Source organism: Aphanomyces invadans, assembly GCF_000520115.1.
Source record: "Aphanomyces invadans strain NJM9701 unplaced genomic scaffold supercont1.97, whole genome shotgun sequence".
In the NCBI taxonomy this organism is placed as follows: domain Eukaryota; phylum Oomycota; class Saprolegniomycetes; order Saprolegniales; family Verrucalvaceae; genus Aphanomyces; species Aphanomyces invadans.
In genome coordinates, this window is record NW_008580242.1 from 1 (window position 1) to 15,976 (window position 15,976).

The 15,976-nt window shown below is 55.0% G+C and overlaps 8 protein-coding genes across 8 annotated transcripts; 5 read left to right on the forward strand and 3 right to left on the reverse strand.

The window, feature by feature from the left end:
• Positions 1-84: 84 nt before the first annotated feature.
• On the forward strand, positions 85-1,546 carry H310_14860 (hypothetical protein; the record flags this gene model as incomplete). The annotated part of the gene is made up of 2 exons (XM_008882804.1): positions 85-242; positions 293-1,546. Coding segments are annotated over 2 exons (1,412 nt in total), but the record flags the coding sequence as incomplete, so codon positions are not given.
• A 586-nt stretch (positions 1,547-2,132) lies between these two features.
• On the reverse strand, positions 2,133-4,023 carry H310_14861 (hypothetical protein). The gene is made up of 4 exons (XM_008882805.1): positions 3,420-4,023; positions 3,231-3,358; positions 3,010-3,150; positions 2,133-2,954 (listed from the first exon to the last, which is right to left on the reverse strand). Exons 1-4 carry the CDS (start codon positions 4,009-4,011, stop codon positions 2,793-2,795), a joined length of 1,023 nt encoding a protein of 340 aa, XP_008881027.1. The 5' UTR covers positions 4,012-4,023; the 3' UTR covers positions 2,133-2,792.
• H310_14862 (hypothetical protein) lies at positions 2,136-3,434 on the forward strand. Its single transcript, XM_008882806.1, has one exon. The coding sequence runs from the start codon at positions 2,147-2,149 to the stop codon at positions 2,777-2,779; it is 633 nt and encodes a 210-aa protein (XP_008881028.1). The 5' UTR covers positions 2,136-2,146; the 3' UTR covers positions 2,780-3,434.
• A 386-nt stretch (positions 4,024-4,409) lies between the features above and the next one.
• Positions 4,410-7,606, reverse strand: H310_14863 (hypothetical protein). Its single transcript, XM_008882807.1, has one exon. It carries the CDS (start codon positions 7,597-7,599, stop codon positions 4,489-4,491), a length of 3,111 nt encoding a protein of 1,036 aa, XP_008881029.1. The 5' UTR covers positions 7,600-7,606; the 3' UTR covers positions 4,410-4,488.
• Positions 7,607-8,649: 1,043 nt separating this feature from the next.
• On the forward strand, positions 8,650-9,637 carry H310_14864 (hypothetical protein). The gene has a single exon (XM_008882808.1). It carries the CDS (start codon positions 8,735-8,737, stop codon positions 9,566-9,568), a length of 834 nt encoding a protein of 277 aa, XP_008881030.1. The 5' UTR covers positions 8,650-8,734; the 3' UTR covers positions 9,569-9,637.
• A 558-nt stretch (positions 9,638-10,195) lies between these two features.
• On the forward strand, positions 10,196-13,392 carry H310_14865 (hypothetical protein). Its single transcript, XM_008882809.1, has one exon. It carries the CDS (start codon positions 10,203-10,205, stop codon positions 13,311-13,313), a length of 3,111 nt encoding a protein of 1,036 aa, XP_008881031.1. The 5' UTR covers positions 10,196-10,202; the 3' UTR covers positions 13,314-13,392.
• Positions 13,393-13,772: 380 nt separating this feature from the next.
• Positions 13,773-15,666, forward strand: H310_14866 (hypothetical protein). Its single transcript, XM_008882810.1, has 4 exons — positions 13,773-14,381; positions 14,443-14,570; positions 14,651-14,791; positions 14,846-15,666. Exons 1-4 carry the CDS (start codon positions 13,790-13,792, stop codon positions 15,005-15,007), a joined length of 1,023 nt encoding a protein of 340 aa, XP_008881032.1. The 5' UTR covers positions 13,773-13,789; the 3' UTR covers positions 15,008-15,666.
• Positions 14,382-15,664, reverse strand: H310_14867 (hypothetical protein; the record flags this gene model as incomplete). The annotated part of the gene is made up of 1 exon (XM_008882811.1): positions 14,382-15,664. A coding segment is annotated over one exon (644 nt), but the record flags the coding sequence as incomplete, so codon positions are not given.
• Positions 15,667-15,976: the final 310 nt, after the last annotated feature.

Genomic DNA, 15,976 nt, shown 5'->3' on the forward strand with positions numbered 1-15,976 from the left:
TCATCCTGAACCGCACGCCGCCCCCCATCACTCCCCCCAAGAGTACGTAACGTCGTTGGTGGTGTGATGCTGACCGTGCTGTAGTCTGTGAACAGCCCGACTTTGTGAACGAGAAAGGCGTGATTTACGCCAAGTACAAGAGCGCGCCGTCCCAGAAGATTATCATCACGGGCATCAACTGGAGCGGCATGGAGAACCCGGAAGGCGTGCCGCATGGCCTTGCCTTTGGTCAAGCCTCCTTGGTACGTCTCTCGTCGTCGTTGGGAGCAACCTGACCCGTCAACGTCGCTAGAACGATATCGTGGACCGCATGGCCAAGCAAGGCATGACGGCCGTCCGTTTGCCGCTGAACGTGCTCATGATCAACTCGAACGCAGCGCCAAACATCAAGGATTTTGTGGACCCGATCTTGAACCAGGAGCTCGTCGTGTCAGACTATATGTCCATGATCAAGAAGATCGTGCAGGGCCTGGCGAAGAAGGGGGTGTCCGTGCTGCTCGACATCCACAAGCTGGACCCGGCCGTGGAGGGCAAGAAGGAAGGTTTGTGGTACAGCGCAGCGATTCCTGTCGCTGCGATCGAGAAAGCGATCAAGACGCTCGCGACTGAGCTGTGCAACTCCAACTATTACAACATCCTGGGCGTCGATCTCAAGAACGAACCGCACGAGGGGTGTTGGCCAGGCGGGGCCGTCGATGCGAGCTGTCCAGACGCCAGGAACTGGCCGAAAGCCGCCGCGAAACTCGCCGACGCGATGCTGGCCGTGTGCCCCAAGTGGATGGCGTTCGTGGAAGGGCTGGCGTCGGGGACGATGGCCAACACGGGGTTCATCACCAAGGCGAGCGCCAACGCGACGCTGTACTACCAGGAATGGTGGGGCGCCGCCCTCCAGAACGTGACCAAGTACCCCGTGCCGGTCGCCCCCGCCAACAAGAACAAGCTCGTGTACGTGCCGCACTTTTACTCGCCTAGCGTGTACCCAGCGCCGTACTACTTTGCGTCGTTTGCGAGCGCTGGCGCCGGCGCGACGACAGAGGAATGGCCCAACACGCCCGAGGGCAATGCGAACCTCAAGGCGAACGTGTACCGGGCGTTGGATCTCGCGTTTGGAAACGCCATGAAGACGGTCGAGTCACCCGTCATGTTTGGCGAGTTTGGCGGGATTTACGGCGCCAAGGACATGTTCCCTCTCAAGACGTCGTCGCGCGCGATCGAGCTGTTTGTCCAGTACTCGGCGGACCGCGCCATGTCTGGCGGGTTTGCGTGGAGCTTGAATCCGGACAGCAAGTACCAGTTTAATGGGGACACGACCAAGCCCGGCGTGTTCAACTACGGGCTGTACGAGGCGAGCGAGGTGCAGCCGTGGAAATCGTACAACCAAGACTACTCGGACGCATTGCTCAAGTTCAAAGGCACGGGGACCATTGAATGTGTCAAGATCGACGCCCCCGGTTCCGCCAACGACACGGTCGCGACGGCCGAGCCCGTCGTCGTCGCAGCATCCACCACTGTCGCTCCTCCCACGACAACCGCCCAGATGCCTTGAACAAGATGTGGAAGTCTTGTTAGTGCGTGCTTGATTGTATCGTAGTCATGTCGTGTGCATTAGCGGGGACTTGAATGGAACGAGGACCTTTTATGAGCTGGAGCAATGACAGTGTTGAGGCAAGTAGTTTTCATGCTTGGCAATTCAGTTCCCTACGTGGGCACAGTTCAATGGCCACGTGAATTCATGCCCCAGCATCTTCCGCTATGTTCCAGTACGAGGAGCTGATCGGACCAACTTCTGGCATCCTCACTGACAATCCTCGATCGGTCGTCGCGCTCTATTCAATCAGCCGGACTGTGTGGCATTTCAAGCGTTCACCGCTGTTGTAGCTCTTTCACGTGAGTTCATTCACATGGGCTCATCCGCTTTGCCATGCCGAACGAAAATGTCCTCCGTCGACTCGGCACCTTGATGCTTGGCGAACATTCCAGTCGCGTGTGTTGTTTTTGTGCGACTAATTTCTTTTGATTGGCTCATGCTCTGAAAAATTGCAAAATGGCTTACTTTAATTGGCTGAAACACATCAAATGCTTTTGATTGGCTAAAATTCACCTGTCCCGCAGGGAACTGACATTTCTGAAAAAAACTCTCGTCATCATGGTCTTCATCATGATCAACGGCAACATGCCGCCGGCCGTCGTGTTTGCAATGATCGCGGTACAGGTCGCGCCCATGCTCCTACAAGGAACATCTATCTCTATTCGGCAGGATCTGCTCATGCTAACGGTGGGCCTGGGATACCTCGCGTACACAGTCTACACAAAGCGAGCAGTCTTGCAAGAGCGCGGTGTCAGTGGGTTCGTGACGTATCTTATGTCCAGCTTTCTTTCGCCTGCCCGTGGCACAGCTGTCCAGGACGAGCCCATGCACCAGGAGAATAACGAGCAGTACAGCCGCATGCTCAAGACAATTTCCCGACTCCCAACTGAAGAGTTTAAGGCGCCATCCGAATGCAGTGTGCACGATCTCAAGGAGCGTCTTGCGGTGCGCGGTATTCCCCACGGTAAAGTCATTGAAAAAGAGGAATTCGTTCGACTCCTCCAAGATTTCCGCGGCGGGCCTGCCGCATCGTGCTGCATATGCTGCGAAGACTATGTTGCAGGTGACGTACTGCGGATCCTGTCGACATGCAAGCACGATTTCCACCTCGAATGCATGGACAAGTGGGCGCTAACTCTGGCCAACTCAACGCGCACGCCGTCTTGTCCGCTGTGCAACCAAGAACTGTAACAAACCCAACTTTTTATGTCATCAGCGTGGTAGTGTTTGCTCGGGCACTGTCGATCGCGGCCATGTCAATGTAGCACTTCTTCTCGAGCGCCAGGAGCGCCAACTCGATGCGTCGCGTAATTGCTGAGTACAATTTCTTCTCGGCCGCTCCGCTTTCCCACGTGAACCCGTCGCCCTGCCAGCTCATACATCAACACGACACGAGGGCAAGAAGGAAAGAGGCGCCTTACCGCGATACCTTGGCGTCTGTCGGCCTCGTACTTTTTGAAGAGGTCGTCAAAGTAGATGGGGCTCCCCACGACCACATGCACGCGTTGCCCGACTCGAGGGATGACACTCTTGAGCTTGTGCTCGGCAGTTTGCGGCATCACCTGAAACAGCTACGTCAGTGGTGGCTCGCCAAGAATACGAAGAGTGCAGTTTGCAAAGTCTCACGATGGATTGCACATACCTTGTCCATGCCAACGTGGTAGATGGGCAGCACCACTGGCGTGATCTCGGCGCGGGCAATCAGCTTGCCGACTCCCCACTTCAGACGCCCGATTGTGGTGGCTTCGGGCCCGTCACGACCTCCCAACGCTGCGTCCCACAAAGCATCAATGAAAATACGGGGGATCAAATGAAAACGCAAAAGACTTACCACCGCCTTGTACGATTTTACCTTCGGGGAAGATGTGGACCCAGTCACCGTCTTGCACCCGCTTGAACAGATCTTCGAGGAAGGGGTGGTCAATGCCAGCGCCGCGCTTGATGGGCAGAGTCTTCGTTCCAAAGAAAATAGTGGACAGGAGAGGCCCCTTCGCGTAGCAGTACTCTTGGCTGCAGATAGACCATCGAGACAAACTAGGGCGAGCACAGGACCATGGAAGCATCGCTGCAAGCACCGCTGGATCGTCCACCGTTGCCGAATGGTTCGTCACAGTGATAAGTGCGCGGTGGTCAGGTCGGGAGAGGACCCACTTCTCCAACGTCTCTTCGTTGCGACACGTAAAGTCGTTCATCATGCCCAGGTACACTTTGGACACAAGCGTGGCAGGGTAAAACAGAACGGACCTTGCCGCAGCAGAAACATACGCAGGAAAGCGATCTCGGGTATGGTTTGCACGGTGCTGCAGAAAGGTGTCGTCGTCTTTGTCTGCAACAGGCGCATCGATGTACAGAGCAGCGGTTCCGACGGCGATCGCAGCGCTTGCTCCGACTCCAGCAACGCGGAGCACTCGTCGCACCGCCATGGCGAGTGTTTGTTCAAGATGCAAAAAAGGCGCAACATCCTGTATACTATTTTATTATCTGAATTAATGTATTCACGTCCCGAACGAAATAAAATTTCGACAAGACCTGTCCAAATTTAATGGGCAATTCGCTGGCGACACCACCTTACGACGTGAGCGAACCATTTTGAGAACTGTCGCCAAGTGCACCGATCCATCTCTGCCGACAAGGCTGCCCAGCTTAAGCATCGCCACCGAAGATAACGCGCAAGGCAGAATTATCAAGCTTTGGGCAAAACACCGCCACTTCTTCCAAGCCGCGGACGATCTCATGACAAACCAACGTAAACTACACAAGCGGACGCAAATACCTCGCGTGTCGTTGACGAATTATCCAAGGTAAAAATATCAGCATCAAGTGGGCAGAGAAAATAACGTAGATTATACAAAAGCATCTTCAGCTCCACTATGTGCAGCCGACATGGGCTACCGATCTATTTACTCGTCAACGTAGTCGTCCAAGTCCGAGTCTTCGTAGATTTCGCCACGCTTCTCGGCTTCCTTCTTCAGCTTGAGCTTGGCCTTGAGCTCCTTGCGGGTGAGCTTTCGCTTGACCTTGGTGACCGTCTTGTTGCCAAACGCGTCGACCGTCTCCTGCGCGTCGATCTGTTCAATTTTGGTCTTGTCTTCCATGACTTGGCCTTCGATCGAGCAAAACCCGGCCTCGACGTTCCACGTTTCGATCGCCAAGTGGTCAGTGAACTCGCGGTTGTGAGAGATCATGACGACGCCGCCGCCAAACTCCTTGATGGCCGTCGCCAACGCACCCAACGAGTCGCGATCCAAATAGTTGGTCGGTTCGTCCAACACCAAGATGTGCGGGTTGAGCCACATGGCCGCAGCCAAGACGACCTTGACCTTTTGCCCGCCAGAGAGACCGCGCATGCGCGAGTGCGTGCCGAATTCAGCGCCCAGCCCAAAGTTGTCCAAGTGCTTTTGCACGGCGATGGCCGTGACGGGGCGCGCTTGCAAGTTGGCGCGGGCCGCTTCGCGATCGTCGGCAATTTGGAGCAACTTTTCAAAGCCCCACTTTTCGAGCTTCTCTCGCGGCACCCACGAGTTTTCCGTGTCGGGCAGCTTCACCCACTTGATTTCGTACTCGAACGACTTTTTGAGCTTGCGGCGGTTCTCAATCGACTCGATCACGCGCTTCTCGCCTTCCCAGTTGACGGGCTGTTCCAAACGCGCCTTCTCTTCCGGCGAAATCTTACGCGTCTCCTTGGCCATCAATTCCTTGTCTTCACCAGACTGGAAACGCCACTGGATGTACTGGTTCGCCGTCAAGTCCAAGTGCTCTTCAATGTGATGGAACGCGTGCTGCGCCACGTACGCAAAACGCATCGACGGGTGCTTCCACAACGTCCCTGTCGTCGGCTCGACTTCGCCCGTCAACATCTTGATCATGGTCGACTTGCCGGCGCCGTTGGGCCCGATCACGGCAATGCGCGACGACAACGCACACGTAATCGTAATGTTGTTGATCGACGGCTTGGACGCGCCAGGGTACTGGTACGAGCAGTTGTTCATGCGGATGATGGGCTTGCCCTTGTTCTTGATGTCGGCAAGGAACCCCGGCTCGGGAAACTTGAACGCAAACGTCGCGGCTTCCAAGTTGTAGTACGCCTTGGCTTCCGGGCGCAGCTCGACAAAGTGAGACATGTTGCCCACATACGTCTTGAGCTTGCGGTTCTTTTCGTAGTGGATGATGTTGGTGCACACGTTGTCGAGGAATCCAGAGTCGTGCGATACCACAATCGACGTCACGTCGCCGGCATGGGTCAGGTAGTTTTCCAACCACGCAACGTTGGCCACGTCCAAGTGGTTGGTCGGTTCATCCAACAACAAAATGTCGGCCTTCATCAACATGGCGCGGGCCAATTCGAGCTTCATCTTCCACCCACCCGACAACGACCCGACCGCTTGCGCTTGCATCGTGTCCGTGAACCCGACCGACGCCAACGTGTCCGACACTTCCTTGCGCGACAACACGCCCTCAAAGTTCGGGTCCTTCGAGATAAAGTCCAACACAGACAAGTCGGCTTCTTCCGCTTGCAAGTTGTGCTCGACGTACACCGTGCGCACTTCGTCCTTGGACGGGAACCCTTCCAACTGACCGTTTGCAATCGCACGCATCAACGTCGACTTGCCCGCGCCGTTGGGCCCGCACAAACCGTACCGGTGCCCCTTTTTCAGCTGCAAACGCGCGTTGTTGAGCAAAATCATACCACCGTACGCCAACGAAAATTCGCAGTCGCACAAGTCTTCGCCTTCGTCTTCTTGGATCACGTCGTCCGCGATCTTGAGCTTGTTGTCCTTGAAGCACTTTTCGCGAAAGTCCTTGGTGATGTGCGGGATCTCGTGCTCGTCCACAAACGCAAGCAGGTACGGCTTGACCGAGTTGGACCACTTCTCCGGAATGAAGCTGCGGGCCAACGTGAGGTAGAACCCGTTCCCGGCCACGTAGTTGAGCGTCGCTTCGTCAATGTGGGCGTTCTTGGCGGCCGGGATCTTGTCGATGATGGTCTTCAACGCGGCCAACACGGCCGAGAACTCGACCTTGCCTTCGTCTTCGCTCAGCTCGACGTTACCGGCGGCCATGAGCAGCGTGCTGTGGGCGCGCTTGACCACGTCGCGGCACTCGGGGTCGGCCACCGACTCGATAATACGCTTCAACGTGGGCAGCACCTTGGGCGTAAACAACAACGCTTCGGCCGGGTCTTCGACCAACTTGCACATGTTGTCAATGATGACAGCCGTCTGGCGCTTCACCGACGTCTTGTTCTCGTTCAGCCCACGCACCAACAACGGTTCCATGATGGCCAACGCGGGCGCTTCCACCGTCTTCACGAACGTCGTCGACGCCAGCTTGTGCACGCACTCGGACACTTCCGTCGGGTTCGCCATGCACGACACCAAGGCCGGGATGAACGGCTCGATATCGGCGTTCGACGCCGTCGAGCACGCCTTGATCATGACTTCGTTCGCCGCCTTCTTCACTTCCGGGCGCGTGTCCCAGATCTGCTCGGTCGCCTTCGGAATGATGTCGGGCAAGTTGCGCGACACTTGCACGGGGTGCAGCGCGCAAAAGTCGATGATCAAGTTGAGCGCGCCTTCCTTGGTTTGCCACTTCTTGACGCGGTCCAGCCCTTGGAAGATCAACGGCAGCACAAAGCTCAACGCGTTCTCGTTGAACGATTGCACCAACGCCTTGGCGGCTTCTTGGGCCGGCCCACGGACGTTCAGCTTCTTGTCCGCGTACGCGTCCAACAGGTTGACCAACCAGCCCGCCGTGTACGGTTCCACGCGCGTGTTCTTCTTGAGCGCGACGGCAGTGACGACGCGGGCCGCCACTTCACGGTGGGTCGCGTCCGACGACACCAACGCTTCGTTGATCAAGCGGTGGACGTGGTTCAAGTTGATCTTCTTGTTCGTGTCGATCAACTCGGCCACCTTGCCCGCAGCGACCACCTGGTTGTCCGCGGCGGCAGCGAAGGCTTGCTTGAGCGCTTCATCGAATTGCTTCGTGGCGTCTTCGACAGAGGTCGGCATTCTGTCGGGCAAAATGGAGAATGAGCCGTCCTCGACGTCCTCTCGCCACTCATTTTGGACGCCACTACTTTTGAACCAGTCATTTTTGCTCCACGTCGTGTTGAAATGGGTCGACTTCATGGGCAGCTGACATTTCATACTTTGTAGAAGTGACTTTTGAAATTGTTGGCATCGGGTCGTCCTTGCTTTCTTGTCGTCGTGGGAGGATATGCTGAAATGGCGCGATATGTTTATAGTGGAATCTAGAGTAAATATCTCTGCCAATCTGGCTTGTCAGTTATTTGTTGTAAACTAAGGTAAAATGTTGTATAAATCTGCGAAGGTTGAAGGATATGCTGTGTTATGTGGTCGTGAATCTGCATTGGGCGCCTCGATGCCTCGTCGCTGATTCCAGGTACAATGTATTTTAGTTCGAATATTTTTATTCATGATTGTCCTGGAAATTCGCAATAGAACAAGGTATTCGAGCCAGTGACGAGAGGTGGATTGCAATATTATTGTCAGGAAAACCGTTTTTTATGATGATGGATCTAATCTCGGGCTGAACAAAACCTGTCAAATCCGATGATTCTATTATCTACGGCGCATCTTGGCCAGCCAAGATTCAATTCATTCCGCCTTCCCAAACACGGCTGCCAAGAAACCTTTTAGAATGCATAGATTTCAAAAATCGATAGAATCAGTAGTGAAGCTCCCACGTCAGAATGTGGACCCCGGGGCGCCGCCCTTTGTGACACATCCTCGACATCATTGTCTTCAGGATCCCCGTATTCCAAGCTGCCAATAGAGGCGTTGTCATTTCTATCTGTACACAGCTCCCATCGACAAAAGATCCTTGCGCGAAGTCGACGTCGATTGCGTTATGAGCTTTATTTTACCCCTTAAATGAATTCCCATGGACGTCCGTCCATGGGGTCTACCCTCCTACTAGCTACTATTCTAATACTACTACTAAAACTCTGTTTTGCCTAATCCCATATAGTAATTACTAACTTCAAAATGTAGTGTAAAAATACTTCCAATATTTAGTATGTCACTAAATATGTTGGTGTTGGGAGTGACTTTCGTCGCAAGTCTCATACAGGCCGCCGCCTTGTCGTCGGCACCGTCAAATCTCCCAGGTGACCATTGTGCAATGACGGTTCCCATGCCCAAAATTATGTATGGAACTGCGTGGAAGAAGGAGCGCACAGCGGAGCTAGTCATCCAGGCCGTGGAAGCTGGATTCCGAGGAATTGACACAGCGTGCCAACCGAAGCATTATTTTGAAAAAGGTGTGGGCGACGCGCTTGCTCAGTTGTACGCGTCTGGCATCGTCACGAGAGACCAAATCTTCCTCCAGACCAAGTTCACGTCGTTAAATGGCCAAGATACGAATCAACCGCTGCCGTACGACCCAAATGTCTCTCTTGGCGAGCAAGTGCATCAGTCATTCTTGACATCCATGCGCAACTTGCAGACGAACTATGTCGACTCATTGGTGCTCCACGGACCATTGTCAACCCATGAAAAGACAATGGAAGTGTGGCGCGCAATGGAGCAGCTTTATCACGACGGGAAAGCTCGGCGCATTGGCATTTCCAACATGTACTCCCCGGATGACTTCATCCGTCTCTTCCATGCTGCGACTGTGGCGCCGTCGGTGCTGCAGAATCGTTTTTATGGCGAGACCGGGCACGACACGCAGCTGCGCCAGTTTTGCCGTGAGAACAACGTACAATACCAAAGCTTTTGGACGCTTACTGGCAACTCCCGCCAAGTACGCAGTGGTGAAGTCTCAGCGATCGCCACCCGCCTCGGGGTGACCCCAGAGCAAGTGTGGTACCGTTTCGTAATGGCGCTCGGGATTGTACCGTTGTCTGGCACCACGAGCAAGCATCACATGGTGGAAGATCTTGCTGTCGAGCATCTCTCGTTGTCCAAGGAAGACGTGGCGACTCTTGCCCGCTTGATTGGCGACGACGTGTGAGTGGTTACGTCGGTCGCACGACTCGACTAAATGTGTAAATCGAACAGTGAGTTGTGCGTTTGTCGTCGCTGTTGGTGCTTGGAGTACGGTGTTTGCAGGCGTATGGGAAGGCGCAAGCTACAAGGGACCCCGTCATGTCCCTGGTTTGCCAGCATCGTGGCTCATGCAAAGTTGACCAGCAACGTGCGATCGCGGCTACTTGGAAGCATGACGAGATATCACCGGTGCCGTGCGCTGGTGGTTGACACCGCATTGGCAGTGAGTCCTTGGGGGGAGAGCGGTTGGAGCACGACCACATCGCGCAACCGTCCAGGTCACGAAGATGCGTGAAATTCTATCGAGGGTCACTATTGATTGGTTGATGTTGCGGAAGGAGACCATGCTGTTTATACAATACTACAGAAAACGTAATTCGACAGGTTCAGACTAAATACATCCCAACAATACTGAAAATATATCCACCATTTGCAACAGTTTATTGCGTTTCAGGATTCACAGGTTCCACATGGCAGCGTATTTATAGCCATCGAAACCAGGATGTGGGTCCCTCGTTTGGCTATATATACACGACTGGTGTCGCCGCGACGTGGGGAGAGATGCCGAGGACGGCTCATTCTCCATTTTGCCCGACAGAATGCCGACCTCTGTCGAAGACGCCACGAAGCAATTCGATGAAGCGCTCAAGCAAGCCTTCGCTGCCGCCGCGGACAACCAGGTGGTCGCTGCGGGCAAGGTGGCCGAGTTGATCGACACGAACAAGAAGATCAACTTGAACCACGTCCACCGCTTGATCAACGAAGCGTTGGTGTCGTCGGACGCGACCCACCGTGAAGTGGCGGCCCGCGTCGTCACTGCCGTCGCGCTCAAGAAGAACACGCGCGTGGAACCGTACACGGCGGGCTGGTTGGTCAATCTGTTGGACGCGTACGCGGACAAGAAGCTGAACGTCCGTGGGCCGGCCCAAGAAGCCGCCAAGGCGTTGGTGCAATCGTTCAACGAGAACGCGTTGAGCTTTGTGCTGCCGTTGATCTTCCAAGGGCTGGACCGCGTCAAGAAGTGGCAAACCAAGGAAGGCGCGCTCAACTTGATCATCGACTTTTGCGCGCTGCACCCCGTGCAAGTGTCGCGCAACTTGCCCGACATCATCCCGAAGGCGACCGAGCAGATCTGGGACACGCGTCCGGAAGTGAAGAAGGCGGCGAACGAAGTCATGATCAAGGCGTGCTCGACGGCGTCGAACGCCGATATCGAGCCGTTCATCCCGGCCTTGGTGTCGTGCATGGCGAACCCGACGGAAGTGTCCGAGTGCGTGCACAAGCTGGCGTCGACGACGTTCGTGAAGACGGTGGAAGCGCCCGCGTTGGCCATCATGGAACCGTTGTTGGTGCGTGGGCTGAACGAGAACAAGACATCGGTGAAGCGCCAGACGGCTGTCATCATTGACAACATGTGCAAGTTGGTCGAAGACCCGGCCGAAGCGTTGTTGTTTACGCCCAAGGTGCTGCCCACGTTGAAGCGTATTATCGAGTCGGTGGCCGACCCCGAGTGCCGCGACGTGGTCAAGCGCGCCCACAGCACGCTGCTCATGGCCGCCGGTAACGTCGAGCTGAGCGAAGACGAAGGCAAGGTCGAGTTCTCGGCCGTGTTGGCCGCGTTGAAGACCATCATCGACAAGATCCCGGCCGCCAAGAACGCCCACATTGACGAAGCGACGCTCAACTACGTGGCCGGGAACGGGTTCTACCTCACGTTGGCCCGCAGCTTCATTCCGGAGAAGTGGTCCAACTCGGTCAAGCCGTACCTGCTTGCGTTTGTGGACGAGCACGAGATCCCGCACATCACCAAGGACTTTCGCGAAAAGTGCTTCAAGGACAACAAGCTCAAGATCGCGGACGACGTGATCCAAGAAGACGAAGGCGAAGACTTGTGCGACTGCGAATTTTCGTTGGCGTACGGTGGTATGATTTTGCTCAACAACGCGCGTTTGCAGCTGAAAAAGGGGCACCGGTACGGTTTGTGCGGGCCCAACGGCGCGGGCAAGTCGACGTTGATGCGTGCGATTGCAAACGGTCAGTTGGAAGGGTTCCCGTCCAAGGACGAAGTGCGCACGGTGTACGTCGAGCACAACTTGCAAGCGGAAGAAGCCGACTTGTCTGTGTTGGACTTTATCTCGAAGGACCCGAACTTTGAGGGCGTGTTGTCGCGCAAGGAAGTGTCGGACACGTTGGCGTCGGTCGGGTTCACGGACACGATGCAAGCGCAAGCGGTCGGGTCGTTGTCGGGTGGGTGGAAGATGAAGCTCGAATTGGCCCGCGCCATGTTGATGAAGGCCGACATTTTGTTGTTGGATGAACCGACCAACCACTTGGACGTGGCCAACGTTGCGTGGTTGGAAAACTACCTGACCCATGCCGGCGACGTGACGTCGATTGTGGTATCGCACGACTCTGGATTCCTCGACAACGTGTGCACCAACATCATCCACTACGAAAAGAACCGCAAGCTCAAGACGTATGTGGGCAACATGTCTCACTTTGTCGAGCTGCGCCCGGAAGCCAAGGCGTACTACAACTTGGAAGCCGCGACGTTTGCGTTCAAGTTTCCCGAGCCGGGTTTCCTTGCCGACATCAAGAACAAGGGGAAGCCCATCATCCGCATGAACAACTGCTCGTACCAGTACCCTGGCGCGTCCAAGCCGTCGATCAACAACATTACGATTACGTGTGCGTTGTCGTCGCGCATTGCCGTGATCGGGCCCAACGGCGCCGGCAAGTCGACCATGATCAAGATGTTGACGGGCGAAGTCGAGCCGACGACAGGGACGTTGTGGAAGCACCCGTCGATGCGTTTTGCGTACGTGGCGCAGCACGCGTTCCATCACATTGAAGAGCACTTGGACTTGACGGCGAACCAGTACATCCAGTGGCGTTTCCAGTCTGGTGAAGACAAGGAATTGATGGCCAAGGAGACGCGTAAGATTTCGCCGGAAGAGAAGGCGCGTTTGGAACAGCCCGTCAACTGGGAAGGCGAGAAGCGCGTGATCGAGTCGATTGAGAACCGCCGCAAGCTCAAAAAGTCGTTCGAGTACGAAATCAAGTGGGTGAAGCTGCCCGACACGGAAAACTCGTGGGTGCCGCGAGAGAAGCTCGAAAAGTGGGGCTTTGAAAAGTTGCTCCAAATTGCCGACGATCGCGAAGCGGCCCGCGCCAACTTGCAAGCGCGCCCCGTCACGGCCATCGCCGTGCAAAAGCACTTGGACAACTTTGGGCTGGGCGCTGAATTCGGCACGCACTCGCGCATGCGCGGTCTCTCTGGCGGGCAAAAGGTCAAGGTCGTCTTGGCTGCGGCCATGTGGCTCAACCCGCACATCTTGGTGTTGGACGAACCGACCAACTATTTGGATCGCGACTCGTTGGGTGCGTTGGCGACGGCCATCAAGGAGTTTGGCGGCGGCGTCGTCATGATCTCGCACAACCGCGAGTTCACTGACCACTTGGCGATCGAAACGTGGAACGTCGAGGCCGGGTTTTGCTCGATCGAAGGCCAAGTCATGGAAGACAAGACCAAAATTGAACAGATCGACGCGCAGGAGACGGTCGACGCGTTTGGCAACAAGACGGTCACCAAGGTCAAGCGAAAGCTCACCCGCAAGGAGCTCAAGGCCAAGCTCAAGCTGAAGAAGGAAGCCGAGAAGCGTGGCGAAATCTACGAAGACTCGGACTTGGACGACTACGTTGACGAGTAAATAGATCGGTAGCCCATGTCGGCTGCACATAGTGGAGCTGAAGATGCTTTTGTATAATCTACGTTATTTTCTCTGCCCACTTGATGCTGATATTTTTACCTTGGATAATTCGTCAACGACACGCGAGGTATTTGCGTCCGCTTGTGTAGTTTACGTTGGTTTGTCATGAGATCGTCCGCGGCTTGGAAGAAGTGGCGGTGTTTTGCCCAAAGCTTGATAATTCTGCCTTGCGCGTTATCTTCGGTGGCGATGCTTAAGCTGGGCAGCCTTGTCGGCAGAGATGGATCGGTGCACTTGGTGTCGTTCTCAAAATGGTTCGCTCACGTCGTACGGTGGTGTCGCCAGCGAATTGCCCATTAAATTTGGACAGGTCTCGTCGAAATTTTATTTCGTTCGGGACGTGAATACATTAATTCAGATAATACAATAGTATACAGGATGTTGCGCCGTTTTTGCATCTTGAACAAACACTCGCCATGGCGGTGCGACGAGTGCTCCGCGTTGCTGGAGTCGGAGCAAGCGCTGCGATCGCCGTCGGAACCGCTGCTCTGTACATCGATGCGCCTGTTGCAGACAAAGACGACGACACCTTTCTGCAGCACCGTGCAAACCATACCCGAGATCGCTTTCCTGCGTATGTTTCTGCTGCGGCAAGGTCCGTTCTGTTTTACCCTGCCACGCTTGTGTCCAAAGTGTACCTGGGCATGATGAACGACTTTACGTGTCGCAACGAAGAGACGTTGGAGAAGTGGGTCCTCTCCCGACCTGACCACCGCGCACTTATCACTGTGACGAACCATTCGGCAACGGTGGACGATCCAGCGGTGCTTGCAGCGATGCTTCCATGGTCCTGTGCTCGCCCTAGTTTGTCTCGATGGTCTATCTGCAGCCAAGAGTACTGCTACGCGAAGGGGCCTCTCCTGTCCACTATTTTCTTTGGAACGAAGACTCTGCCCATCAAGCGCGGCGCTGGCATCGACCACCCCTTCCTCGAAGATCTGTTCAAGCGGGTGCAAGACGGTGACTGGGTCCACATCTTCCCCGAAGGTAAAATCGTACAAGGCGGTGGTAAGTCTTTTGCGTTTTCATTTGATCCCCCGTATTTTCATTGATGCTTTGTGGGACGCAGCGTTGGGAGGTCGTGACGGGCCCGAAGCCACCACAATCGGGCGTCTGAAGTGGGGAGTCGGCAAGCTGATTGCCCGCGCCGAGATCACGCCAGTGGTGCTGCCCATCTACCACGTTGGCATGGACAAGGTATGTGCAATCCATCGTGAGACTTTGCAAACTGCACTCTTCGTATTCTTGGCGAGCCACCACTGACGTAGCTGTTTCAGGTGATGCCGCAAACTGCCGAGCACAAGCTCAAGAGTGTCATCCCTCGAGTCGGGCAACGCGTGCATGTGGTCGTGGGGAGCCCCATCTACTTTGACGACCTCTTCAAAAAGTACGAGGCCGACAGACGCCAAGGTATCGCGGTAAGGCGCCTCTTCCTTCTTGCCCTCGTGTCGTGTTGATGTATGAGCTGGCAGGGCGACGGGTTCACGTGGGAAAGCGGAGCGGCCGAGAAGAAATTGTACTCAGCAATTACGCGACGCATCGAGTTGGCGCTCCTGGCGCTCGAGAAGAAGTGCTACATTGACATGGCCGCGATCGACAGTGCCCGAGCAAACACTACCACGCTGATGACATAAAAAGTTGGGTTTGTTACAGTTCTTGGTTGCACAGCGGACAAGACGGCGTGCGCGTTGAGTTGGCCAGAGTTAGGGCCCACTTGTCCATGCATTCGAGGTGGAAATCGTGCTTGCATGTCGACAGGATCCGCAGTACGTCACCTGCAACATAGTCTTCGCAGCATATGCAGCACGATGCGGCAGGCCCGCCGCGGAAATCTTGGAGGAGTCGAACGAATTCCTCTTTTTCAATGACTTTACCGTGGGGAATACCGCGCACCGCAAGACGCTCCTTGAGATCGTGCACACTGCATTCGGATGGCGCCTTAAACTCTTCAGTTGGGAGTCGGGAAATTGTCTTGAGCATGCGGCTGTACTGCTCGTTATTCTCCTGGTGCATGGGCTCGTCCTGGACAGCTGTGCCACGGGCAGGCGAAAGAAAGCTGGACATAAGATACGTCACGAACCCACTGACACCGCGCTCTTGCAAGACTGCTCGCTTTGTGTAGACTGTGTACGCGAGGTATCCCAGGCCCACCGTTAGCATGAGCAGATCCTGCCGAATAGAGATAGATGTTCCTTGTAGGAGCATGGGCGCGACCTGTACCGCGATCATTGCAAACACGACGGCCGGCGGCATGTTGCCGTTGATCATGATGAAGACCATGATGACGAGAGTTTTTTTCAGAAATGTCAGTTCCCTGCGGGACAGGTGAATTTTAGCCAATCAAAAGCATTTGATGCGTTTCAGCCAATTAAAGTATGCCATTTTGCAATTTTTCAGAGCATGAGCCAATCAAAAGAAGTTAGTCGCACAAAAACAACACATGCGACTGGAATGTTCGCCAAGCATCATGGTGCCGAGTCGACGGAGGACATTTTCGTTCGGCATGGCAAAGCGGATGAGCCCATGTGAATGAACTCACGTGAAAGAGCTACAACAGCGGTGAACGCTTGAAATGCCACACAGTCCGGCTGATTGAATAGAGC